Here is a 27487-nt window from a genome sequence, read left to right on the forward strand (position 1 = left end):
TTATCAAACTCAGTGTTACACAACAGTTTGGACACAAAATTGCAGTCATCGGTTTTTAAATTATGCCAAAAAGTGAAGATAGTTCAGTAAGGTTAAAAATTGTCACGCCTAAACAAGGAAACATTTTGGCGAGCACAACAGGTACAATTTCTGGGCACATTCCATGCATAATAAGATTAACGCAGACACTGAGCATAACAAACGCAGACACCTTACATAGACCAAACTCTGCTGACATGACTCTTACGCAGACGGGAGTTTTTAGGGTAGTGACTAAGTCTTCAGAACAGCCGAACCTAACATCCGTTTCCCTATCCTCTTTATTCCCCCCATCTTCCCCCCTATCCTATCCAAGCCCCTTTGGTCAAGAAAGTGGCAAACATCACACATTGTTGCGAGTGTACCAGCACGCCACTACGTCCACGGCTATAGTGAGCAATAACCTCTACAAGCACAGACGACACGGTTTTAGAGCCACGCGCGTTGATCACCAACAAAACTACGGAGACAGTTGGAACAAACCAATATGCAGACGATGTGTATAAGAAATTTTGACAAGCAGATGATAGGTTAAATTTTCTAACGAACGGATCGCGAACAGTGTAAAATAAACAAAATAACCGTGATTACAGTCCGGAACAGTTCGGAACAGTTTGAAACAGTTCGGAGCAGTCCGGAAAACAGTCCGACAAGGTAGGTCCTCGCCACTCCAACTTTCTCATACTCATATCAGATATAAGCAGGAATACAACCCATGTTTCTTGTCAACTTTCGCTGACGTCATCAAAATCAGCATTAAATTTGCCTCGATGGACGACAACATAATCCAATCAGATATATAAACTTTCAACCTTCTGCAACCGTACTGGTGTGTTTCAGGATGTTGCGGTGGGTGTTGCTGTGTGTTGGTGCGGTTGTGGGGGCCCAGGTGCCGGACCCCCGGCCCGACCCCTCCCTCTACAACATTGGCGTGGGTATACATGACGCTACCGGCCCTGCAGCAGGCGTCAACATGGTATGTATACACTCGTCAAAAATATTATATAACAAGTTTTACATTTACTTAATCTCAGTATGATTTGGTTCAACCACTTAGGGTGGACGGTAGAGCGACGGTCTCGCTTTATGCACGGCGGCGTTCAATCCCCGGCCGTCCAAATGGTTCGGCACCATTCCTTGCCCCCGTCCCATCCCAAATCCTTATCCTGACCCCTGCCAAGTGCTATATAGTCGTAATGGCTTGGTGCATTTTCCTCATAGTTCACTTCCCTTCGGAGGGATTAATTAATTCCTCTCCATATACGGTAGTTTTACAGTGATGTATGTAATTTGTTTGATGAGAAAAGAACAAAAAACTTCAGGAATTATCCTCCATGACCGTTTGAAGAACACTCCAAGTGTTAGGTTGATATTTTTCAGTACTGAAAATTCCATTATATTTAATATTTTAGTACTTCTTTCCTCGATGAAAAGATTCGTATATCTACATATAAAGATGGTAACACATAATTTCATAATTTATATGCGATACCGTCGATGCAAAAGATAATATAGTATAGTCTACCTATACAACTAATCATTCAATAGAAAACTATACCTTGGTCTTCTAAAAGAAAACGAGCTCACAAAGGCAAATATTTTACGGTAACTAAAGAATTTTATTCTACTAGGTTTAATCAGAGATTTATAATGAGAATATATATACTAATATTTACTTACTGGTCCAGAAATAGCAGAGGTCAGTTGGTATGTCAATCACCCGCCTTCACTCTGAAACACAGAACGTAGGTTCAGTTTCAATTTTACTCAAGGGTCATGTTAGATTTGGGCTCCAAACTGCGCGACACTGCCCAATCAGCTTTACAATATATACATTCACAGAATATATGGTATTCTAACTTGACCATACCTACTACAGCTTAATCTAACCATGTGAAATATAATTTAATCTAACTTAATTTAACCTAATATAACTCACAGGATGGGTATGGGATCCACAATCACTTTCAAGATGGGTATGGGGTCTACTACCACTCACAAGATAGGTATGAGGCTCACTACCACTAAAAGGATAGGTATGGGGTGCACTACCACTCACAGGATGGGCATGGGGGCCCACTACCACTCACAGGATGGGCATGGGGGCCCACTACCACTCACAGGATGGACATGGGGGCCCACTACCACTCACAGGATGGGCATGGGGGTCCGCTACCACTCACAGGATGGGCATGGGGGCCCACTACTCCTCACAGGATGGGCATGTGGGCCCACTACCACTCACAGGATGGGCATGGGGGCCCACTACCACTCACAGGACGGACATGGGGGTCCACTACCCCTCACAGGATGGACATGGGGGCCCACATAACACCTAGAGACACTATGGTAACATAATGGATGGTGTTCTACAGATGGGGTACGCTAACCCAGGGCAGATCAACAGTGGGATCCACATGCGTCTCTTCTCTCGTGCCTTCATCTTCGACGACACCCAGCGACGGGTCGTCTTCGTCAGCCTCGACTGTGGCATGATGGCCTCCAGCATCAAGATCAAGGTTAGTCACGCAAGCTACTCAGCCATAAGGTAGGTGAAGCGAACGACTCAACAAGTCACTCAGATACTCAACAAATCACTTAAATTAATCCAGCCCACATATCCTAATTCAATCCGCCTGATCATGATTGTATTAATAACTAAAAGGTTATTCAGAGTGTAGATGGAGGCTTAAGGGGAGAACGGTAGACGGTAGAGCGATGGTCTCGCTTCATGCAGGTCAGTGTTCAATACCCGACCGTCAAGTGGTTGGGCATCATTTATAGCGGAGTATACCTCTAGGTGTATATTTGGGTGTTTACACAAGATATGAGACAGCTTTTGTGAGTATAGTGACGGTCCCGTGGCAGGGGGTGATGATGGTGAGAGGGTATTATGAGGGTCTTCAGAGATGGTGATGAGGGAGATCAGTGAGTATAATGAAGAATGAGTAGGTGGAAGCAGTGAGGTCCTGGTGAGATAGGTCACATCCTCATACTCACCAGGACCCTCCACCCATGCACTGCCTTCCCCATCACTCACCAGTCATAACATGTATAACATACATAACACGTATATGCATACCAGTATACAAACCCTACTGACACTAAATCCGACATACACTTAACACACACATGCACAGTATACGACAAAGAGTACTGGGAAAACGGGACACCACGAGCGAAGCTCTCATCTTGTACCTACACTTAGGCAATTCCACTAGAAAGGGGGGGTACCACGGTGCCCGGATCTATGGGTATGTCTGCCCTGCCCCCCCCCCCCATCTCCCTCAGGTTCCACTGAGGGGGTGCCATAACCCAAGGTGTGACACAAGTCAACACAGCGCGGGAAAGAGGCCGAGAGAAAGAGCAACAATTGAGGCCTCACTAGTCATGGTGGTACAGTTTCCCTCCGCAAGACTCGGAAGTAAACTACACCATTAAACACCGCCTCAATTTCCCAGCAATTGAGGCACATAATTGGTGTTTCCCCCCGCGTGAGTGATGATTTACGGCGGTGTAGACAAGTGGTGGTGGTCCCCTGGTCCATGTGAGAGTTTCCGCTCTTTCCTTCCTCATTCCCTAGCAAATCCGGAACAATCCGTTGTGGAAAATCAGGAACAATCCGTTGTGGAGAATCAGGAACAATCCGTTGTGGAGAATCAGGAACAATCCGTTCTGGACAATCCGGAACAATCCGTTATGGACAATCCGAAACAATCTGGAACAATTCGTTGTGGAGAATCCGGAACAATCCGTTCTGGACAATCCGGAACAATCCGTTCTGGACAATCCGTTCTATCTTCTAGTGCGTCGCTTGTTTTTAACGGAGTCGACTCCTCCGTTAAAATACGACGTATTCATCCAAATTAAAACACCGGAATATTGACGTATAAGAAGACTATTACACGTCTCGCTCAATAGTTTGACGACATATCGCAATAAAATCACAATGACGTGATATATCAATGAAAATCCTTCTGAAGTAATGGGGTGACTCGAACTGGCGACCTGGTGATTCCCAGACGCCTGCTTTGACCACTCAGCCACGGTGGGACAAAGGCCGATCAACCCGGAACCCTTCTGAGTTCTCTGGGAGGTTCCGAAGGGCCCCAAACTGGTGCCAAACCATGTTTTTTAGTCAACCCGACCAACTCAGGACTACGGGGGTTAGGATGTGATAATCCTGGGGTTAAGGGGTGATAATCCTGGAGTTAAGGGGTGATAATCTTGGATCAAGGGGGTTAATAATGGTTCCTCATTACCGCCACACCTCCTACACTACCACACAGAACCCCCACATAATACTCTAAGATGCCAGAACGTGTATACATATACAACAACGTGAACGTGTGTGTGTGTATGTGTGTGTGTACTCACCTACTTTGTGCCTGCAGGATCGAGCACTGGCTCTTGGACCCCGCCTTTCTAGCCGCCGGAAAGTAATGACTCATGTCCTATTTCTAACATGTGTGTACCGGGGTGAGGGGGAGCAACAGCAGCTGTGTGGCACAAAGATATAGGAAATAATAGGACAAACCTTCGACAGGTGTGTGACTTCAAACCTGTCACTAAATTGCGCACCTCCTGCGAGACACCTGTTGCACACCCACACACACTCACAAAGAGACAGAGAGAAAGAGCTAGGAGTTGATATCACACCAAACCTGTCTCCTGAAGCCCACATAAAAAGAATAACGTCAGCGGCATATGCGAGGCTGGCTAACATCAAAACAGCGTTCAGGAACCTGTGTAAGGAATCATTCAGAATCTTGTACACCACATACGTAAGACCAATCCTGGAGTATGCGGCCCCAGCATGGAGCCTGTACCTTGTCAAGCACAAGACGAACCTGGAAAAAGTCGAAAGGTAGCTACTAGACTAGTCCCAGAACTAAGAGGCATGAGTTATGAGGAAAGGCTGCGGGAAATGCACCTTACGACACTGGAAGACAGAAGAGTAAGGGGGGACATGATCACAACCTACAAAATCCTCAGGGGAATCGACCGGGTAAACAAGGATGAACTATTCAACACTGGAGGGACGCGAACAAGGGGACACAGGTGGAAGCTGAGTACCCAAATGAGCCACAGAGACATTAGAAAGAACTTTTTCAGTGTCAGAGTAGTTAGTAAATGGAATGCATTAGGCAGTGATGTGGTGGAGGCTGACTCCATACACAGTTTCAAATGTAGATATGACAGAGCCCAGTAGGCTCAGGAATCTGTACATCAGTTGATTGACGGTTGAGAGGCGGGACCAAAGAGCCAGAGCTCAACCCCCGCAAACACAACTAGGTGAGTGCACACACACACATAAAGACTACTGTTATCGGCTCACAACCCCCTGAACCACAGAGTTCGATTCCCTGACGGGACGAGACAGTTGTGAGCACTTCCTTTCACCTGATGTCTCTGTCCACCTAACAGTGACGTAAATACCCAAAAGATAGTCAACTGACGAGGCTTGCATCCTGGGGAACATGAGTCGAAGCACCACTGGAATTTTGTAATATCTTACTCTATGAACAAATATGTTACAAAGACGATATCAGTTATCTTGTGATATCAGCTCGATACAAAGTGATCTTAATGGTTATGTTATCTGTAGTGGTTATCTGTAGTAACGTTAAAACAGTCCTGTACCGGGCACCTGTACCCCTTGTATCTTCACCCATATACAGGTAAATTAATACAGTATACAATATTCAGTATACACAGAGTATAGCTGTAATATTATCTGTATCATCATTGAATACACAAATATATAATTTATATAAATTCACGATTTCAAAATTTTGTCAAATTTATACCTTTATCAAGATCAAAGTTTTCAGCTAATTGTTTTGGATAATTAGGAGTAGATAAGTTTTTTTGTATAGTTTAGTTGTTTTTATTGTTTTAATTGTAATGTTAAACACATAACATATGTGTGTGGGTGTTAACAGCTGACAAATACAGTAGTTGGTTTGGTGCAAGGAAAGGTTTGTATCATACAGTAGGCTACAAGGAAACGTCTGTATCATACAGTAGGCTACAAGGAAACGTCTGTATCATACAGTAGGCTACAAGGAAACGTCTGTATCATACAGTAGGCTACAAGGAAACGTCTGTATCATACAGTAGGCTACAAGGAAACGTCTGTATCATACAGTAGGCTACAAGGAAACGTCTGTATCATACAGTAGGCTACAAGGAAACGTCTGTATCATACAGTAAGATACAAGGAAACGTCTGTATCATACAGTAGGCTACAAGGAAACGTCTGTATCATACAGCAGGCTACAAGGAAACGTCTGTATCATACAGTAGGCTACAAGGAAACGTCTGTATCATACAGTAGGCTACAAGGAAACGTCTGTATCATACAGTAGGCTACAAGGAAACGTCTGTATCATACAGTAGGCTACAAGGAAACGTCTGTATCATACAGTAGGCTACAAGGAAACGTCTGTATCATACAGTAGGCTACAAGGAAACGTCTGTATCATACAGTAGGCTACAAGGAAACGTCTGTATCATACAGTAGGCTACAAGGAAACGTCTGTATCATACAGTAGGCTACAAGGAAACGTCTGTATCATACAGTAGGCTACAAGGAAACGTCTGTATCATACAGTAGGCTACAAGGAAATGTCTGTATCATACAGTAGGCTACAAGGAAACGTCTGTATCATACAGTAGGCTACAAGGAAACGTCTGTATCATACAGTAAGATACAAGGAAATCACAATAGCGTGATTTATCAAATGAACAAAACCATGTCGTAGCTCAGTCGATTAAGGCAGCGTCTGGGATGCTCTCGGACGTCGGTTCGAATCCTCGTCACGGCCCTTGTGGAGTTCACACAAGGAAAAGTTCGTATCATACAGGAACTAGTAAGGTACAAGGGGAACATTCGTGCTGTACAATAATAACTGACAAGGGCTCAGAAACTGCTGCTGCGTACATACCAGTTTAAGTATAAACGGTAAAGCACAGGGAACCCGAATACGCCAAAAAACGGAGCTCCGACACGTCACTGAGAACCGGTGATAGACGGACTGGAAGTGGAACTGGAGAATGACTGGTAGTGAGTGTTGGAGAGGCAGAGCGACTGCCGTGGCTGTAACAGCTGACAGTCAAGCTGAACTGTGCGTGGGGGGGGGGGAGATATTGCTGCTGCTGCTGCTGCTGCTGCTGCTGCTGCTGCTGCTGTCATGCTGGAGGTAATTGACCGCACAGACACATGTTCGTCACGTCCCGCATCTGTTCGTCCACGTCACAAAGCTCTCCACACCTTCCTACTCGTCATATACACCTGTCACACCTGTCGGTATTATAGTCATCACTCAAACCAACTACAGGAAGAGTAAATACAAGTGTGATTTGTTAGCTGGTGCAGGAGAGGTCAACGGAAGGATAACTGGCGGAGATGACGATGATAGCGGAGAGGGCGTTTGTGTATCCAAGGGGATAACAGGGCCCCACGCACGCGCAGATGCGCACGCACACGGTGCAGCGGAGGGCTGGCAGAAGTGATGATGCGAGGGTGGAGACCGTGGAGGGAGGTACAGTGGTAGTACAGGAGGAGGGGGAGATGGAGGTGGTAAAGAACCTCACAAGGAGCTGGATGTAAACACAGAGGACCTCACCAAAGTCCTCCGTGGGGTTCACTGCGGCCGTAGGTACCCACTAAGGGCTATCAAGCGGCATTAATCAATGGAGAAACTCACCAGATCTACCTGAAGTGGCTTCCCAGAGTTCTTCTGCTCTCCACGCCAGGCCTGGGGCCAGGCTAGTCTTGTGATTACCTCAACTTAAACGCTACGAAGCCGCACACTACAGACATGTGTCATTGAATACCACGCATGGTAAACTGGAGCAATAGGCAGAAACAGTGAACCTCGTGGAGAGGGGAACCTTTGTAACTTTAACTTTGTAAACAACTCAGACGTTGTTTAGCTGTTAAAAGCCCAGCTAAACAACGCCTGAGGAAACTGCTCGACTTGGAGAAGGTCAACAAGACACGGAAGACAAGGAGCAGAGTGGGTGGGGTGGCATCTTCACAGATTGTCGTACAGCCTTGACTCTTGCTCACAAAAAGCTGATTCACCAGTCAGAAGAACAGGCCGGGGTAACTGAGGAGATTCTAGAATAGTTTTAAAATAGAAAACGAAGTGTTGTAGTGAGAGGAAGTGCAAGGACATAGCCCATCCTCAAGTTGTGAAGACCAACCTGTCCTCCTACACAGAACGTCGCTTTTCGCTCGTATGCGTTACATAATGTCAAAAATTGTCGTACAAGAAAATGGAAGCGGCTGGCGAAAGTGACGTACACTGTCCCGTTTTCTGTTTTGGGTCCTCTGGTAGGTTAGGAGAGGGGACTTTAAATTGATCGTTTTCTTGACGTTGGGACACCTTAGGCAACTCGTCATCAGGACCAAGTCCATTCCATCCAGCAGTCGACCCAAAGATGCATTCATCAATTTTAACATTCTGTTAAAATTCAGTCGAGGACGGGTTGGTTCATTCCCGGCAGCGGCCGACCCCATTCATCACTTACAACATGCCGCTTATTCGAAATGGAAACTTTCTCAAACATAAACTGGCATTATCATATATTAGCATATTGTGCACACAGGTTGGGTTAGGTGGTTACCTTCTCTTGGCAATAATGTGTATGTGGAGTGGGTGAAGCACTTACACAGTATATTACGGGCTCACCATAGCCCGTGCTACATGGACACTTCCTTCTCAGTAGCTAAATCTAAAAACAACAACTTACACAGTTATCATCCGAACACAAGTCGTCAGCCAAGTGACGATTTCATCATGTTGCACTCAAAGCTGTTGAACACAGCGTGATAAAGATGGCGACAATCACACAGTAGACTTGAGAATGGTCCAGGACGGACCGAAACGTCGTCGTCCCTTAATTCACCTTCTAGTATGTGGTCTGGTCAACATGGCGACAATCTACATCTTTAACATCACAGGACTGTGCGGGAATACCATTGATGCCGTGATCAATTCCCCAGCTGGAGAAGAAACGACCCGAGGCAGGAAGATCCATAACAACATAATAAAGGTAACTACAGACGGCCTATTGGCCCATACGAGGCAGCTCTTATTTATATCCACCCAATCTCAATTCATATATATGTCTAACCTACGCTTGAAAACAATCAAGGGATTACACACAGAAATCACAATAGCGTGATGCATCAAATGAACAAATCCACAAGGGCAAGCGTTTGGGATGATCTCGGACGTAGGTTCGAATCCTCGTCACGGCCCTTGTGGATTTGTTCAATCAAGGAATCCTACTTCAATTATGTCACGCGGTAATTGGTTCCACAAATCAACAACCCTGTTACCGAACCAGTATTTACCCAGGTCTTCCTTAAATCTAAGACAAGATGAAAAAAGTTACGCTAGGAGCGCCCAGCCGCAGGGAGCTAGGAGCCAACTGGGAAGTGTAGCTGCTGTTCCTTGCTAGGTCATAGCGTCTGGCTAAGGGCCCGTGCTAGGTGGAGTCTTTACCACACTCCGGGGAAAGAGAACACACGCGAGAAACAAGGAAACATAACTACGGATAGAGAATAGGGAAGGGTGAAGATCACGAGGCAAGGAATGACTGGCAGGTAGTAGATATTGGGAGGAGAGGAGGACTTACACTCACCCCCTCGACACCACACACACTCGTAACTCAACCTCTACTGTGTCCTTATAACTTATCACTCTCATCTCTCACTCTCACCATCTCCTCAATACCTCGTCCTCCACCACAACCCTCCACCACAACCCTCCACCATAGCCCTCCACCACAGCCCTCCACCACAACCCTCCACCACAACCCTCCACCACAGCCCTCCACCACAACCCTCCACCACAACCCTCCACCACAGCCCTCCACCACAGCCCTCCACCACAACCCTCCACCACAACCCTCCACCACAGCCCTCCACCACAACCCTCCACCACAACCCTCCACCACAGCCCTCCACCACAGCCCTCCACCACAACCCTCCACCACAACCCTCCACCACAGCCCTCCACCACAGCCCTCCACCACAGCCCTCCACCACATCCCTCCACCACAGCCCTCCACCACAACCCTCCACCACAGCCCTCCACCACAACCATCCACCACAACCCTCCACCACAACCCCCCACCACAACCCCTCCACCACAACCCTCCACCACAACCCTCCACCACAAACCCTCCACCACAACCCTCCACCACAACCCCCCCACCACAACCCCTCCACCACAACCCTCCACCACAACCCTCCACCACAACCCCTCCACCACAACCCTCCACCACAACCCTCCACCACAACCCTCCACCACAACCCCCCACCACAACCCCTCCACCACAACCCTCCACCACAACCCTCCACCACAACCCCCCACCACAACCCCCTCCACCACAACCCTCCACCACAACCCTCCACCACAACCCTCCACCACAACCCCCCACCACAACCCCTCCACCACAACCCTCCACCACAACCTCCACCACAACCCTCCACCACAACCCTCCACCACAACCCTCCACCACAACCATCCACCACAACCCTCCACCACAGCCCTCCACCACAACCCTCCACCACAACCCTCCACCACAACCCTCCACCACAGCCCTCCACCACAACCCTCCACCACAACCCTCCACCACAACCCTCCACCACAACCCTCCACCACAACCCTTCCACCACAGCCCTCCACCACAACCATCCACCACAACCCTCCACCACAGCCCTCCACCACAACCATCCACCACAACCCTCCACCACAGCCCTCCACCACAACCCTCCACCACAACCCTCCACTACAACCCTCCACCACAACCCTCCACCACAACCATCCACCACAACCCTCCACCACAACCCCTCCACCACAACCCTCCACCACAACCCTCCACCACAACCCTCCACCACAACCCTCCACCACAGCCCTCCACCACAACCCTCCACCACAGCCCTTCAACATCTGGGCCTGGTCGACCTTCCACAGCGAGACAGGTCGATAGTATAGCAGTGTGGTCTGAAAGCAGTCAGTCTGACGACTTATATTATTTTTCCCAACCCTCTCACTCACTATATCATATATAATATATATATAGGGGGTCCCACCTCTAGTTGCGTTTGTAGGGACCCTCGACCTCAAAGAAGACGATATGTAGCATCCGGGGGAGCCTTGTCTGGAACCCGCGTACACTCACATATTGTCTTCTACCACCCCTCTATATTTTTGTATTTTGTCATTTTATTTCAAATTTCATTACACAAAAAGGGTTTACAACATTGGTTACATGCCGGGTACAAGGCTACTTGTCACAGGTTGTAGAGTTTCCTCCGGCTCCTCAGATGGCGGGCAGGAACCATGGATGCATGTGAGCATTTCCTCTCTGGATCGCCACACTAAGCGCTGAAAGAGGAAACTGGCGGCTCTAGGGTCTCTAGTTGTTTCAATTAGCTTAGAATCCAGCTCCTTCAAAAACTAGCATCCACTTTTTACCCTAGGCACCAAGTGTCTCTGAAGCAATGGGGACAAAATTGTAGTGGTGATCAATATCTCTGTATTTACGAGACTTGGCTGCTTTCCAGTGAGTAGCAGCACCTCCTGCCTGTGCAGCACTGAAGTCAACATAGGTGTTGTAGTCCCACGGTGGTTGCCACACCAACTATCTACCATTCTTCCAGGGGCTCACCGTGATCCCGTCTGGGCGACCGACAGGCTCATAGTTGCGGGGCATTAGGTAACGGGGTTCTCGCTCTGCTGGACAGTCGGCTGTGGTAAGGCTCCTCTTATTAATAACATCATTAACCTTGCTGTGTCTTGCATGCAATCCTGTGCTTTGGCAGAGCAGGTCATGCCGGCCGTACCTGTCGGCTATACTGCCTCGCAAGCAACAGCCTGTTGGCCCAGGTCCATCGAGCTTGGCCTCAGGCCGGCCTCGGGGAGTAGAAGAACTCTAGAGACCCTCTCCAGGTATCCGCCAGGTATAGAGGATAGAAGCGTGGGGCCGAAAGCCGCCAGATGGGAGATCAAATTAAGGACAATTAAGCCATGACTTGGGTGAAAGTCAAGACAAGAAACTGCAGTGGAAACAGGGATTACGGAGAAAAATGGGAATGAATAATAGAAAAGGAAATGCAAAGAGCGAAAACGCAGCAAAAAAAATTGCCTCAAGTCAATTTTATAAAGAGAAATTCAATTTCGGCGTGGTGTAGTGGTAAGACACTCGCCTGGCGTTCCGCGAGCGCTATGTCATGGGTTCGTATCCTGGCCGGGGAGGATTTACTGGGCGCAATTCCTTAACTGTAGCCTCTGTTTAACGCAACAGTAAAATGTGTACTTGGATGAAAAAACGATTCTTCGCGGCAGGGGATCGTATTCCAGGGACCATAGGATTAAGGACTTGCCCGAAACGCTACGCGTACTAGTGGCTGTACAGGAATGTAACAACTCTTGTATATATCTCAAAAAAAAAAAAAAATATATGAAAATTGGCGCGAAGATTAGTAAAGAAAACAGATACAATTTAAGGGTAGACTCAAGAATTTCAACCCTTTAGTTATTTAGTACAAAGTGAAGGCGATACAATTGTAACATAATTGGAATAACAAAAAAGAGATTTTCACAATCCTAAATTCTCATTCCTAGCTACACCGACAATACCTAAAAACTCTCCACAATATTTAAAAACTCTCCACATTACCTAAAAACTCTCCATAATACCTAAAAACTCATTCTTAACAACATCTTCAATCACTAACGTCTCCACAATCTTTAAACTGGCATAGGTAGCCATACCGAGACTTCCTAAGCCGTGATCCGTAGCAGAGTGGTTGACTGGGCAGTCAGGGTCAAGGCCCAGTGGAGGACGGGTGGACACACACACACCAGCCTGGCTGAATGGCGCCACTCTTGTACCTGGTGTGTCAGGTTTGTCCTCCCACGCGGGATACACTTTCCTCTCTAGATAACTTACGCTTTAGTTTCCCATTTAAGCAAGTGAGTTTTTTGTTACCAGTTTTTAATGTGTTTTCTGTACTGAACTTCAGTTCCTTAACCCTTGCCTGTCCAACTGTTTGTCGTTTAATGGAATTCACAGTTGCTTTTACAACTATTTTCCGTCATCGTTCTATTTGTTAAATGCCCTAATCTGATGAAGCATTAGCGAACGTGGTATACAAATTGGCATGCCCCAGTGAAGTATGTCACCTTCGATCTACTTATATTGGTATGACCACCACATAGCTTTTGAAAAGTCTGACCTGCTATCTACCAGCTGCATGGTGCCCCTAGAAACCATATGCAAGGTGTACATAACACATCACTCACTAGGAACATGCTAGTGGATAATACAACAGTCCTGGCATCCGCCGCTGACCAGAGAAGACTGCAAATACTGGAAGTCAAGTTCATAACAGAAAAAAGACCCCACCTTAAATATACAAAGTGACGACTTCGATACCTTGCCTACGCTTAGACCTAGACCTCGCCATACAGCACCGGAAATACAGATTCTAAATACACAGTGCATTAAAACTGATGCATGCATCTTTGAGGTCGGCCAGAGCTTGGACGAACATAGTCTGAGGACGGGATGGAGTCAGCCACAGCTTGGACGGTAATTTTACCTTTATAATACTGATGACCAGTAGGTCACACATATCATGCCAGGAAAGTTGCAACATGCGGTGAAAGCTATTTTAATCTGCAAAGGTAATATCTGGGTATATGGGACGCAGTGTGTGATATTACTGACAGCTTCAAACTTGAGTTTGAAGGGATAGCTTTCACCTTCCTGTCGGTCGGTCATACCCAGTACCCACCGTCACCTTCCACGCTCTCACTGGCTTTCCCTTGCCCCTTTACCCCTTCATTGCTCCAGGAGCCACGCTATACTCTCACCCCTTCACCGTCCCAGGAGTCATGCCACACCGCTTCACACAAATGCCCAGGTGCCTTTCAAGCTATCCTCCTGGATAACAAATCCGCACCGGTTACCCTCCCTCAGAACCTTATGTTAATTAACGACATTAATATTAACGGAAGATAGTGTTTACAAGGGGTTGACTGCGGACGTACCTGATGCACCAGCTGAGGGCAGCTCCCACCTCCTAACTGTGACGTCTGCAATGGAGAAACTTCATTTATTATGTTACTCATTGTTTAGTCCTGCGGTGTGTGTGTGTGTTTGTTCGCTTACTGCCTCACTCCACTGGTCACCTTCTCCTCTGCTACACGTATGGCAGGGTAGAGAAGGGTGGTAGCCTAACATGGCAGCAGGGCGGGCGCGGAGCGAGGCAGCTTCTGTTTACAGTCCTCAGCTAGCCTAGCCTTCTCTCCCTTGACTTCATACACTATGTATACATTGCTCCTCTTTGGTATTTATACTTCATTCTTTTAACCCGTCAAACTCAAAACTCCTCTTTTCTGAGACTATTTCATACATGCCAGAATTTGAAGCGTTACAAATATGAAATTCTCTCACAAGAGCAAATCGAAAATGATTCTTAATTTCGCAGCAATTATTAAACCAAAAAACCGGTTGCATTCTGGTTGCCGCCTCCGCCGTTCTTGGGTCTCCACTCTCATGGACACCTGCCAAGGATTCTTATAAGGACACTTGTTACTTAAGTGTGAGCGGCGTGTGAAGGAGGAATCCTCCTCCTCCAAGCTGGACCTTTGCATCTACGTACTCTAACACCCGCCTGGGCCAGTGCCACACCCTCTAACTCAGCTTCCACCTTAAAAGAATGCTGAAATTAGCTATCATCAGCCGAGGAAATACATTCACATACTGTGATGTGTGTATCGGTTGCCTCTGGATGAGATGGTTTCTATCAAATACAGCATACTGTACTATGCTGTATTCGTACCATGGTTCACACAGTAGTCATCTCCCTTCTACGGTATTTAGTGGTTAACCTTAACTTGAAATACAGTTCTAAGATAATATACCACCAGAAGGGATGGCTACCCAACCCGTCCTCTTAAAAATAACGTCACTTACTGGAAGAAGGGGACCCTTAGCCTCGGAGGAAGCCACACACAACGCATTAGAGGGAAAGTTTAGGTCCCCTCCAATACAGTTTCTGTGTGCTTTTCTCCTACCAGATTTAAACATAAAATATATGAAGGGTCAATAGAGTAAGAGAATCAAAACATCATCACAACCCGCCACTTAATGTCTCTTGATGTATAATGACCAAACCATAAACTATACACACTCACCAAACAAGTGAAACTGAAATAAGTTTATTGAGATATTAATACACACAAAGGGATGAGGTAGCTCAAGCTATTCTCACCCCGTTCAGTACAACGCGTTCATGTATATATATAGATACACATATCACTGAACATTCTGGGTGATAAACATACACATTTCTTCCTTCACACATGCTGTATGTTACCAGGACGTACACACAAATACTTTTACGACTAAATATACATACAATTTGCAGTAGACATTCTGAGAAACAAAGGTGGTCGCCAAACAAGTGAAGGTGCTCTTCCCGCTCCAAGCCTCGCCTCACTCCACGAGTAATCAGGCCAGTTTTTTGGCCAGCAAGAACAGGCGGTTTCATCTTCATGCTCAGCCGGTTGACATCAACCTCTGTGGCCATGAAGACTCGCACGTAAGCACTCTGTTGACGCAAGTTCATGGAACTCTAATTCTACAACTTTTCTCACTAGGAAAGACATTTGAAATACAATTTTCTCTTGAAAAGGCGACGCTAAAACTACGAGTGGAGCACATCATCAAGTGACAATGAATTAGGGAATAGCATCAGCTTAGGATGATGAAGATTAGATTAAGCCACCCAAAAGGTGGCACGGGCACGAATAGCCCGTAAATGGTGCCCCTTTTGAGCCATTACCAGTATCAATAGATGATACTGGAGATCTGTGGAGGTGCGACTGCACCCTGCGTGACGGGAGATGTCTCCCGTGTCAGCTGAGGAAGTAGATGATTTCGGGGCTTAGCGTCTCCGCGGCCCGGTCCTCGACCAGGCCTCCTTTTTTGTTACATATTCCCAGGAAGCAGCCCGTAGCAGCTGTCTAACTCCCAGGTACCTATTTACTGCTAGGTGGACAGGGGCATCAGGATACATGAAACTCAGCCCATTTGTTTCCGCCTCCGGGGATCGAACCCGGAACCTCAGGACTACGAATGCCGAGCGCTGTCCACTCAGCCGCCAGGCCCCTGTGACCCTCACTTATACACCACACACACACTACAAGCAACAAGTTTCTCTCAATAGCAATCATACTGAATTGAATTTTACTATATTTTGCAGAATTATATTAATTTGCTTAGTTATAACAATGCGAATAATATCATTATGATGCATATGATGATATATGCACCCTGGGATAATGGTATATTGGGAAGTCAGTCAGTGGACATTCTACAATATAGTGTTCAAGAGAATGCATGTTTTATCTTTCACAAAGTTAAGTCCACTTAATATCACTTAATGAATACCCCCAACTAGGTGATGGGGGCATTCATCACCTGTGCTTTGGCAATATTGCCAGATACATTCCCCAGGTGTGTTCTGGCTAAAATACTTCATTACCTCCACGTATATATATATCTCCTCATGCTATTCATTATAATCTTTAATGCTACAAATTTTAGCTTCCTGTAAATTTAAATGAATCACTCAATAAAACCTATTTTAAGTTCTACTAATTCACTGATTGTCTTTGTAAGTATGTCAATCGTATCATACTCTCAGATGTCATCATGCGATGATATCCTGATGAATTCATTCTCAAGATTAGTTTTTTTTAATCTGGCATTAAGAAGGAGGGATGGGACAAGCGTAGGTACACAGCTGGTGACCTTGGGGCTACCTACTATGGTGAGTGTGGGTTTGGTATGTGTGTATGTGTGTGTGTGGGGGGGGGGGGGGGTTTGGGCCAACACCTATACACCCCGCCCAACCTACCATGGTTTTTACCCTCCCCCCCCCCCCTTCTTTTGTTCTCCAGCAACACACACACACACACACACACACACACACACACACACACACACACACACACACACACACACACACACACACACACACACACACACACACACACACACACAGACACACACACACACAGACACACACACACACACACACACACACACACACACACACACACACACACACACACACACACACACACACACACACACACACACACACACACACACACACACACACACCTAGTTCGTGTGAAACTGAGCATTTATTAACGACAAATAATTGTTTATAGACAAAAAATTATCACAAGACTCATCAAGGATTCAAACCATCAATTTTTTGTCGCACTGATGAACTGGTTTCGTCAAGGACACCTTCTTCGGGTACTTTTGCCCTTCATTATTTTGAACGATAAAAGGGATAATTGGTAAACCAAACCTAACACATTAAACTTGGATACCTTATTGGGTAAACTTAAGCTGAATTTCATGAACCATGTTGTGTTAAGGCGGAAATATTCAACACACTTAAATTGTAATGAGTTAATGTGTTTTAAATTAAAATTATAATAGCAAGAGCGCACGCACGCACGCACGCACACACAGAGGGACTGTGGGGCTAGTGGCTGAGTGGACAGCGCTCTAGACTCGTAGACCTAGGGTCCGGGGTTCTATCCCCGCAGCCGGCGGAAACAGATGGGCAGAGTTTCCATCATCCTGATGCCCCTGTTACCTAGCAGTAAATAGGTACCTGGGAGTTAGACAGCTGTCACGGGCTGCTTCCTGGGGGATGTGTGTGTACGAGAAAAAAATTAGTTAGTAGTTAGTAACAGTTGATTGATTGACAGTTGAGAGGCGGACCGAAAGAGCAGAGCTCAACCCCCGCAAGCACAACTAGGTGAATACAAGTAGGTGAATACAACTAGGTGAATACAACTAGGTGAATACAACTAGGGGAATACAGTCTTGAAACCATGCAGGATATACCTGCGTTATATACAGAGTCCCACATACAAAAGTACTGCAGCAAGATTTCTAAATTCAGAAATGAATTTCAAGAAAGATTTGCCATTAAATACTCAAGGAACAATGTCTACAAAATTCGGAAGTCGTTGTATCGGTGTTAATGTAGTTTCAGAAGATAGTGAACTTGAAATAATTGAGTTAAAATTTGATTGAACTCATCCAAAAAAGCAAGTGATTTGCCTTAAAGATTGTGTCCTCGTTAGGAAACATATCATAAACTGTTCTGTCATTAACGTTAAAAACTCTTACATTAATTGGCAAATTGATGTGACAAATGCTTCTTTCCTTGTTTTCTTTCTTTCGCGAGAGCTTCAGTGCTGCCCCCTGGAGGGAGATCATGTCGTCATGGCTGGCGTCATGTAGAATCACACATATTCTGGCCAGCAATTGCACGTAGGTTTGACGTCCCGTCTCCACAGTACAGTCACCCTGCAACCCGTTCTCGCACTTTCTTACAGTCAATATTGACTTATTAAATACGTGCGTATGTGACATACTAAACATACTAGTTTACCTTGAAAAGCTTCATAGAAAACACCGACCTTACCTAACCTTCTTAGTATGTTAAGATAAGCATCTTATCGCTTCATAATTACAATTATTACTTAACCTATACCTATAATAGGTTAAGTAATAATGAGGGGATTAATCCGTAAAATTAATCACCCTGAGGGATTAATCCATAAAACCCCAATTATAACCCTGTGTTCTCCCGACTCCTGCAGCGCCCCGTCTCCCCAGCCACCGCTCGAACTCTCCCCCGACAAATTCCACTTCCCTTTCCTGCGGACGAACAAGAGGTCACCTTGTAGGGCGAGAACGACCCCAGCTGAGTCACCTGCGGCCGGGGTGAACGCTCAGGTGAACAAGTTCAAGGTGATGGGGGACAGTGTTCAGCTGCCCACGCCCGCACGACGTCACTAGCGAGGCGGCCGCAGCAACGCTCACCACAGTTCTGATTCGTGAAGAGTTTTCGAAGCCTGTACATCTGTGTACTCTCACGGGGAATGAGTCTGTGTTTATACAATGGTTGGCGCGCTTGGCGACGCTGCAAAGTCGTCCTCGACCCGAGGTTATCGTCGGTACAGACATTCTCGTATATAATGGAGCAACTTCTCAATGCTGGCGATAGAGGAGGACCTGGGAGCAGACTCCCTGATACAAGCCTAACGGAACCTGTCTCCGGAAGCGACGACTCACAGACCACATGTTGGAGTACATATGATGGGAGGAGGAGGCGGCCAGGTGAGAGAAGAAGAAGCAAGAGGAGGAGGAGGAAGAGGAGGGAAGTGGGAGAGGAGGGGGGACAATGACTCCAGCGGACGCCAGCCGTGGTCACCCCTCCAGCCAGCCCGCCACACTCTTCACCACAAAGTGCCACAACGTCCCCCCCCCCCCCCAAGTAACGCTTTGTTCGTTATGCTCACCTATATGTGCTTACAGGGAGAGCTTCAGCTCCAGGGCCCGCCTTTCATTTGCTGGCTAACAAAGGTTTCCAGCAACAAAGGCTTCCAGCTGCTCCTTGTTCATATTACATAGTCTTGTAACACAAGCAGTGTTGCGTTACAGCCAGGCACTGTGGGCTGCGTCCTCGACTCCCAAAAGAGGTTCCTGGATTGCATCCTCGAGGACAGAAATGGTTGGGCACATTTCCTTTCACCTGGTGCACATGTTCACCTAGTAGTAAACCAGGGAGTTAGCCAACTGTTTTGGGTTGCATTCTCAAGAAGATAGGTAGTTGGGCGGCCATCTTTGTGTTATTTTAGGCAAGGATTCTACAGTAGGGTTACCTATGCCTGTCTAACAACACTACATAACTTGCTACTGTAGCCATGCTCGCCATCGTTGCATACACCACTGATGTTACCTTAATGTGTGCCTCCGGTGATTGGTCTGCGGGTAGCTTTACTCCTATATATTTTCCTTTTTTTTACTAAACATTTCTATTCCCATCATCTTATATTCTAGCTTTATCATAACCTGTTTTCAATCTAATCAGCATCACCTCGCATTTGCTGGCATTGAAGTCGAGAAGCCATTTCTTACTTCTCTCCAGTTTGCCTGAGTCTACTTGGATGATTTAGCAGTCCGCTGTTTAACATTCCCCTAAGAACATTACATCATGGACATCCATCGACAGAAAGAGCATCTTACTTCCTAACTTCCATCAATAAGATGTATGGAAGTGGTCCTGCGGTGGTCCGCTCGTTACGACCATTCATCATAGACTCGTACTACTAACAACTTCCTGTTGCTCTTCTCTGTCCCGTTGTTCGGTGCGCTCCCGTTACTCCAGCTTAGTTCATGTGGGGGAATCTGGTGTGAGAGAGAGAGAGAGAGAGAGAGAGAGAGAGAGAGAGAGAGAGAGAGAGAGAGAGAGAGAGAGAGAGAGAGAGAGAGAGAGAGAGAGAGAGAGAGAGAAGAGAGAGAGAGAGAGAGGGAGAGAGGGGAGAGAGAGAGAGAGAGAGAGAGAGAGAGAGAGAGAGAGAGAGAGAGAGAGAGAGAGAGAGAGAGAGAGAGAGAGAGAGAGAGAGAGAGAGAGAGAGAGGGAGAGAGAGAGAGAGAGAGAGAGAGACAGACAGACAGACAGACACAGACATACACATACACACGGGGTCATTGTCCCCCGAGCCAGGTGCAGTAACCACAGACAAATTATTGTCGAAGAACATTTTCGCTTCAAAATATTATTACTCTTCAACCCAACACTTGACCATCGCGCATATTTCCGGTATTTGCTCCTCTGCGGCGGAGTTACCGGAAACTGTTTTTGCTCTTCCTGATTTAAAGCAATAGTATTAAATATTAACGTAAAACACACTATGTTCCATCTAAAGTTTACTAATATAAAGAGGGATGTTTACTAATATAAACAGCCGCTCACAGGATGAGTATGGGGCGCACAATAAACTATCGCACACAGGTTCCAAACACAGCTTTATATGTATGTATATATGCCAGCCTATATAAAGTTGTTCTCCAGCTCCTGAGCCCAAGAGGTGACTTGCACGACCGCGTTTGAACATAAAAAAACAAATTCAAATTCACTTCAGATTTCAATATAATGATCGTAGCTAACTCGTATAACACGATTTATACACACTAATCCGAATGCGTCACGTTACACAAAGTCAACACTCACACTAAAATTGTATTAGCGACAAGAACCATTAACTCAGTTTAGTCAGCAAGGAACGCGATTACTTGATTTTTTTTTTAAATTCTTACGTAAACCTTTTCTTGCGACAAATGCCGCCCTCCCACATTAATGAGATCATGATTGAGGCCCCTCACCGGGTGGTGTGACGCTGACCACACCAGTCGAACACACATTTCATAATTAATTATAATTTAAATTTGAATTTGAATCAATCTGGTGTGAGATGCCTAAGGTGTGGCCGCCTGTCCTCCCACATGAACGCCCTCACCACCCGCCACCCGGTACGACAACCTCTCCCGCCACCTCATGTGTCACTTCCCGACATTCTTATATAATGAGGTGTGTGTGTGTGTGTGTGTTTCGTTATATTGTGAATGTTTATTAGTATTAGGAATGCTTAGAATTCAACAAATCTGGTAACGTGTATTTATGCGAGATTGGTGTGAGGATGTTGCTAATCGCAGCTTTGTACGTCAGGCAGCGACACTCCCCTTCATCTCAGGCGCCGTGATTTTTTTTTATTTTTTTAATAATTCAGTATAATTAAAATTCCGTCGCACAGTAATTATGAATGTTCGATCACATTGATTTCATTTCCTCTAAATTCTTAGCAAACATTCCCATTCCCACTCCATGGATGGTTCTGTATGATAACTAACTTACAGTGATATGTAACTTGTTCGTCACGAATTGCTTAGGTTAAATATCATTTAGGTGAACTGAACCCATCATGGGAGTCTGTAGGCTTCCGGTCGTTCGCCTAGAGGGGGGGGGGGGGCGGCGGGGGAGCCTATTAAACTAATTAAACTAGAACTTGTAGAACTAAAGGCTACTGGCGTTTCCTGATACTTTGTCAGAGGCAAGCGAGATAGCAGACTTGGGAGAGGGTCTCACATCCTTGCTTACACACACACACACACACACACACACACACACACACACACACACACACACACACACACACACACACACACACACACACACACACACACACACACACACACACACACACACACACACACGGCCCTGTTGATTGACGGTTGAGAGGCGGGACCAAAGGGCCAGAGCTCAACCCCCGCAAGCACAACTAGGTGAGTACACACACAAGCAACATGAAAGCTTCAACGCCGCACTCAGAACTGTGAAAATCAGATCAATCTTCAGAACACCCAATCACCTACGTGAGACCAGGTGAAAAGAAACAATCATTTCTGCCTTCCCGGGGATCGAACCCGGGATCCTAGATTGCTATATCGAGGACATAAGTCTACAAGATGAGTCTAGACGTTCCTCCATTTCCATTTTCTTATTAAGTAAGATAGTGATGTTCATGGGTAACTAATGCATATCTTGATCACTATACCTATGTTTAATTAGTTATTATGTGCCTTTATTCATTATTTACTCATTACCTTTATGTAATGAGTACATGTCTGGGTAGCCTAATAGCACATCGCATTTTGACGTATTTATTTGACGTATTTATTTGGCACTTAAGGCCAAAAATTGTCGTACTGAAAAATGAAAACGGCTGACGAAATTGACACACTGTCCCGTTTTCTGTTTTGGGTCATCTGGTAGGTTAGGATAAAGGGGCACTTTAGTAGGACCGTTTCTTGACGTTGGGAGTCCTTAGGAGGACGGACTGCCCTCTTAACTAGTGACTAAGACTAAGACTAAGACTTGTGACTATTTTCATGCAGGTTGTGACTGTACCTGTACGTAGTGACTTTACTTGGATACTGTACCTTCAGATCAGTAGCATATCTTTGGTACAACAAGTAAACTTGTGGCAGTTACACAGGCGTATGCTCAAACGAGGTTATCTTGAGATGATTTCGGGGCTTTTTAGTGTCCCCGGGGCCCGGTCCTCGACCAGGCCTCCACCCCCAGGAAGCAGCCCGTGACAGCTGACTAACACCCAGGTACCTATTTTACTGCTAGGTAACAGGGGCATAGGGTGAAAGAAACTCTGCCCATTATTTCTCGCCGGCGCCTGGGATCGAACCCAGGACCACAGGATCACAAGTCCAGCATGCTGTCCGCTCGGCCGACCGGCTCCCTAAAGGCTCCATTAAACCTTTCCACAATAACCAGCTTAAAATATATACTGGACTAGAATAAGAGCAATTATCTTAAACATATACAGCCCCCTAGTAAAGCTGTTTACGAATCATCAATAAATACGTGCTTTTTCAAGATGTGAACGAATAACATTTGTAATCATCAATTCAAAAATTTTTCCCCACACAAGATATAAACTAATTGGTCATTGAGTCAGTGCAAGTGACCTATTTGCCCTTCCTCAAAATCGGCACCACATTTGCAACCATCCATGCTACAGGAACTCGACTGTGAAGAGTTATTAAATATGCAAATCAAAGTCTTACTAGACTCATGTTTACATCCTACATGGACTCCTAGTGAAGTATTAGGTTAATGATTATATCTCCGTGCAGCATGAGTGCTTCAGGGTACTGTGTGTGTACCATGGGCAGTTTTTTAGTTCATTTATTATGCACCCCATACCATCTTGTGGGCGGTAGTGGAAAGGGTTACAGAGGCACCCTTTCCACTACCGCCCACAAGATGGGTATGGGGCATACCATGGGCAGTAGGTAACCCTGACTCTAGGTAGTACCCTGACTCTAGGTAGTAGCTATATGCGTGAGAAGTAGAGCTGGAGGAGCTGTGACGCCTGTGCTACAGTGAGGGGGACCCAAGATGAGGCGTCTCGTGTAGTGGGCGAGACACAGTGAGGAGTTTGGGGAGGGAGGCAGTGTCTGAGGAGGAGGAGAAAGGAGGGAGTGCCAGTAGGGGGGGAGGGCGTGGTCTGGGTAAGCACTCTGGCGGTGTCAGTGCCACGTCACCAGCTGCACCACAGTGCCATCACTGTGTAAACTTTAACCAACTAGTGTACAGGTTCACGAGGCTATTACACTGTCACATCTATACATCTGAAACTGTGTATGAAGTCCGCCTCCACCACATCACATCCCACTCAATGTCTTCACTACTCACACTAAACAAAATTATTTAAAATGTTTATGTCGCTATTTTGTGTACTTAATTTCCACCTGTGTCATCTTGTTTGTGTACATTCCAAATGAATAGTCTGATCTTGTCTGCCCTGTCAGTTTCCTTCATAATTTTCTATGTGGTAATCATGTCTCCTCTGACTTTTGTTTATTCAAATTCAAATTCAAAATTCAAATGTTTATTCAGGTAAAGTACATACATTCAAGAGGTGATACAAAAATTGATAGATTTATAGATAGGGCTAGTACATACAATGACTAAAGCCACTATTACGCATAGCGTTTCGGCCAGGAAAAACATTAAAGACTAAAACTTAATACTAATTGAGATTAAAGTATAAAATGTATTGAGAACAAATAAAAATAAAAAAGGGGGGAACATGGCAGAAAAACACCAAAAATACAATTAGGTCGACAAACAGCGTTGTTTAAAAATAACAGACTTGGGTTGACAATAGAGGGGTAAGGTAGGTTACAGGGAATTTATTAGGTATAGCTTCGTTTTTATCTTAAACTGGTTGAGAGAAGTACAGTCTTTAACATGGTTGGGAAGGTCATTCCACATTCTGGGCCCCTTGATTTGTAGAGCATTTCTAGTTTGATTAAGTCGTACTCTAGGAATATCAAAACTATTTGTTTCTGGTGTGGTGCTCATGGGTTCTGTTACAACCTTCTATGAAGCTTTTGAGGTCAGGATTAGCATTACAGTTCAGCGTTTTATATATATATATAATACACATGAGAGGATGTGCAGTGATCTCCAGTATCTTATCTTCCAGTGACGAGAGGTGCTTGCTTATTAAGCTTGCCCTGGTGTTTCTTGTTTTAGATTCAGCTACTCTGAACAAGTTGCAAGTAGCACGGGCTATGGTGAGCCTGTAGCTTACCCTTCCCACCCCAACTAGTCCATATAAGCAATGACTCGTTAATCCAACCGCCCCCACACTCCTGTTTGTGAATAAAAATACACTTGTATATATTTAATCCTGTGACCTTAGGCAATACTCATCACTCTGGCAGTCAACCCCAAAGATGTATTCATCAATTTGAACAATGTGCATTAATAAAGCAATTTTATCAAGTATAAATGAATTTTAACATATATGCATTTTTTGTATATTTAGGCGTTGGTTGGGGTGTTTAGGTTCTGTTGACAATTATTTGTGTTTGTAGTAGTTGGGTAATGAATTTATTTTGCGATTCGAACATAAGTCGGCAATGAAGCACTGTTCGATGAATGTTCGACATCAGTCAGCCCACACAACCCGTCCTCACACTAGGCTGGTTAAAGCAGCGGCCGTCCTCCCAATGCATTCATCAATTTTAACATACTGTGTATTAAAAATTGGTTTGTTCTCATATATAAATCTATATTTTTACACATAAAAATTCTATGTATAGTTAGGCGTAGGTTGGGCGTAGGTTGGGTGTTTAGGTTCTGTTGGCGATTATTTGTTTTTGAAGTACGTGGATGAAGCACTTATGAAATTGTGGTTCGAACAGAGGACATAAGTGAAGCACTTATTCCGGAAGTGTTCGGATGTTAGTTGTGAGTCGTGGGTAAACCACTTTTGATTCATAAATTGGTTTGGCGGCTGGATTAACGACCTTGGATCTCTGTATGCGAGGCCGGCATACAGAGAGAGATCCCAGCATGAGTCAAGTCAGTCAGGGCGTGAGGGCTGGTATGCACCACCATTACTGGGACGGTGTTGGGCACGTCGCTCCTCTGTGGTGTTCTCGTTATGTCCCTTCCCTCCACCACCCCTCCCACGATCCTGCCCCCCCCTCCCACACTCTGTACCCTCACCCACACTCTGTACCCTCACCCACACTCTGTACCCTCACCCACTCTCTGTACCCTCACCCACTCTCTGTACCCTCACCCACACTCTGTACCCTCACCCACACTCTGTACCCTCACCCACACTCTGTACCCTCACCCACACTCTGTACCCTCACCCACACTCTGTACCCTCACCCACACTCTGTACCCCTCACCCACACTCTGTACCCCTCACCCACACTCTGTACCCTCACCCACACTCTGTACCCTCTCCCACACTCTGTACCCTCACCCACACTCTGTACCCTCACCCACACTCTGTACCCTCACCCACACTCTGTACCCTCACCCACACTCTGTACCCTCACCCACACTCTGTACCCTCTCCCACACTCTGTACCCCTCACCCACACTCTGTACCCCTCACCCACACTCTGTACCCTCACCCACACTCTGTACCCTCTCCCACACTCTGTACCCTCACCCACACTCTGTACCCTCACCCACACTCTGTACCCTCACCCACACTCTGTACCCTCTCCCACTCTCTGTACCCTCACCCACTCTCTGTACCCTCTACCACACTCTGTACCCCTCACCCACACTCTGTACCCCTCACCCACACTCTGTACCCTCTCCCACACTCTGTACCCTCACCCACTCTCTGTACCCTCACCCACACTCTGTACCCTCTCCCACACTCTGTACCCTCTCCCACACTCTGTACCCTCTTACACACTCTGTACCCTCTCCCACACTCTGTACCCTCACCCACTCTCTGTACCCTCACCCACACTCTGTACCCTCTCCCACACTCTGTACCCTCTCCCACACTCTGTACCCTCTTACACACTCTGTACCCTCTCCCACACTCTGTACCCCTCACCCACACTCTGTACCCTCACCCACACTCTGTACCCCTCACCCACACTCTGTACCCTCACCCACACTCTGTACCCTCACCCACACTCTGTACCCTCACCCACACTCTGTACCCTCACCCACTCTCTGTACCCTCACCCACACTCTGTACCCTCACCCACACTCTGTACCCTCTCCCACACTCTGTACCCTCTCCCACACTCTGTACCCTCTTACACACTCTGTACCCTCTCCCACACTCTGTACCCCTCACCCACACTCTGTACCCCTCACCCACACTCTGTACCCTCACCCACACTCTGTACCCTCTCCCACACTCTGTACCCTCACCCACACTCTATACCCTCACCCACACTCTGTACCCTCTCCCACACTCTGTACCCCTCACCCACACTCTGTACCCCTCACCCACACTCTGTACCCTCACCCACACTCTGTACCCTCTCCCACACTCTGTACCCTCACCCACACTCTGTACCCTCACCCACACTCTGTACCCTCACCCACACTCTGTACCCTCTCCCACACTCTGTACCCTCTCCCACACTCTGTACCCTCACCCACTCTCTGTAC

General features: G+C 46.3%; 2 protein-coding genes across 6 annotated transcripts in view; one reads left to right on the top strand and one right to left on the bottom strand.

Moving 5' to 3' along the window:
* Nucleotides 1-27487, bottom strand: part of PH4alphaEFB (prolyl 4-hydroxylase subunit alpha-1) — an 82407-nt gene that overhangs the window by 49903 nt on the left and 5017 nt on the right. The window contains exons 2-3 of one of the 4 annotated variants that reach the window (XM_045750165.2): nt 14121-14165; nt 1720-1770 (exon numbers count right to left, since the gene is read on the bottom strand). The gene's annotated coding sequence lies outside the window, so the exon portion shown is untranslated. Of the gene's footprint in view, nt 1-1717; nt 1771-14120; nt 14166-27487 lie in introns of all 4 variants that reach the window. The other 3 variants (XM_069303084.1, XM_045750168.2, XM_069303085.1) reach the window with 3 other exon arrangements.
* CDase (neutral ceramidase) overlaps nt 1-27487 on the top strand; it is a 53014-nt gene that overhangs the window by 5917 nt on the left and 19610 nt on the right. For both annotated transcript variants that reach the window (XM_045750162.2, XM_045750163.2), the window contains exons 2-3: nt 880-1015; nt 2415-2558. In XM_045750162.2, the coding sequence (XP_045606118.2) occupies nt 881-1015; nt 2415-2558 (279 nt within the window). In that variant the 5' untranslated portion in view covers nt 880. The remainder of the gene's footprint in view (nt 1-879; nt 1016-2414; nt 2559-27487) is intronic.

This window comes from Procambarus clarkii, chromosome 49 (genome assembly GCF_040958095.1).
Source record: "Procambarus clarkii isolate CNS0578487 chromosome 49, FALCON_Pclarkii_2.0, whole genome shotgun sequence".
Lineage (NCBI taxonomy): Eukaryota > Metazoa > Arthropoda > Malacostraca > Decapoda > Cambaridae > Procambarus > Procambarus clarkii.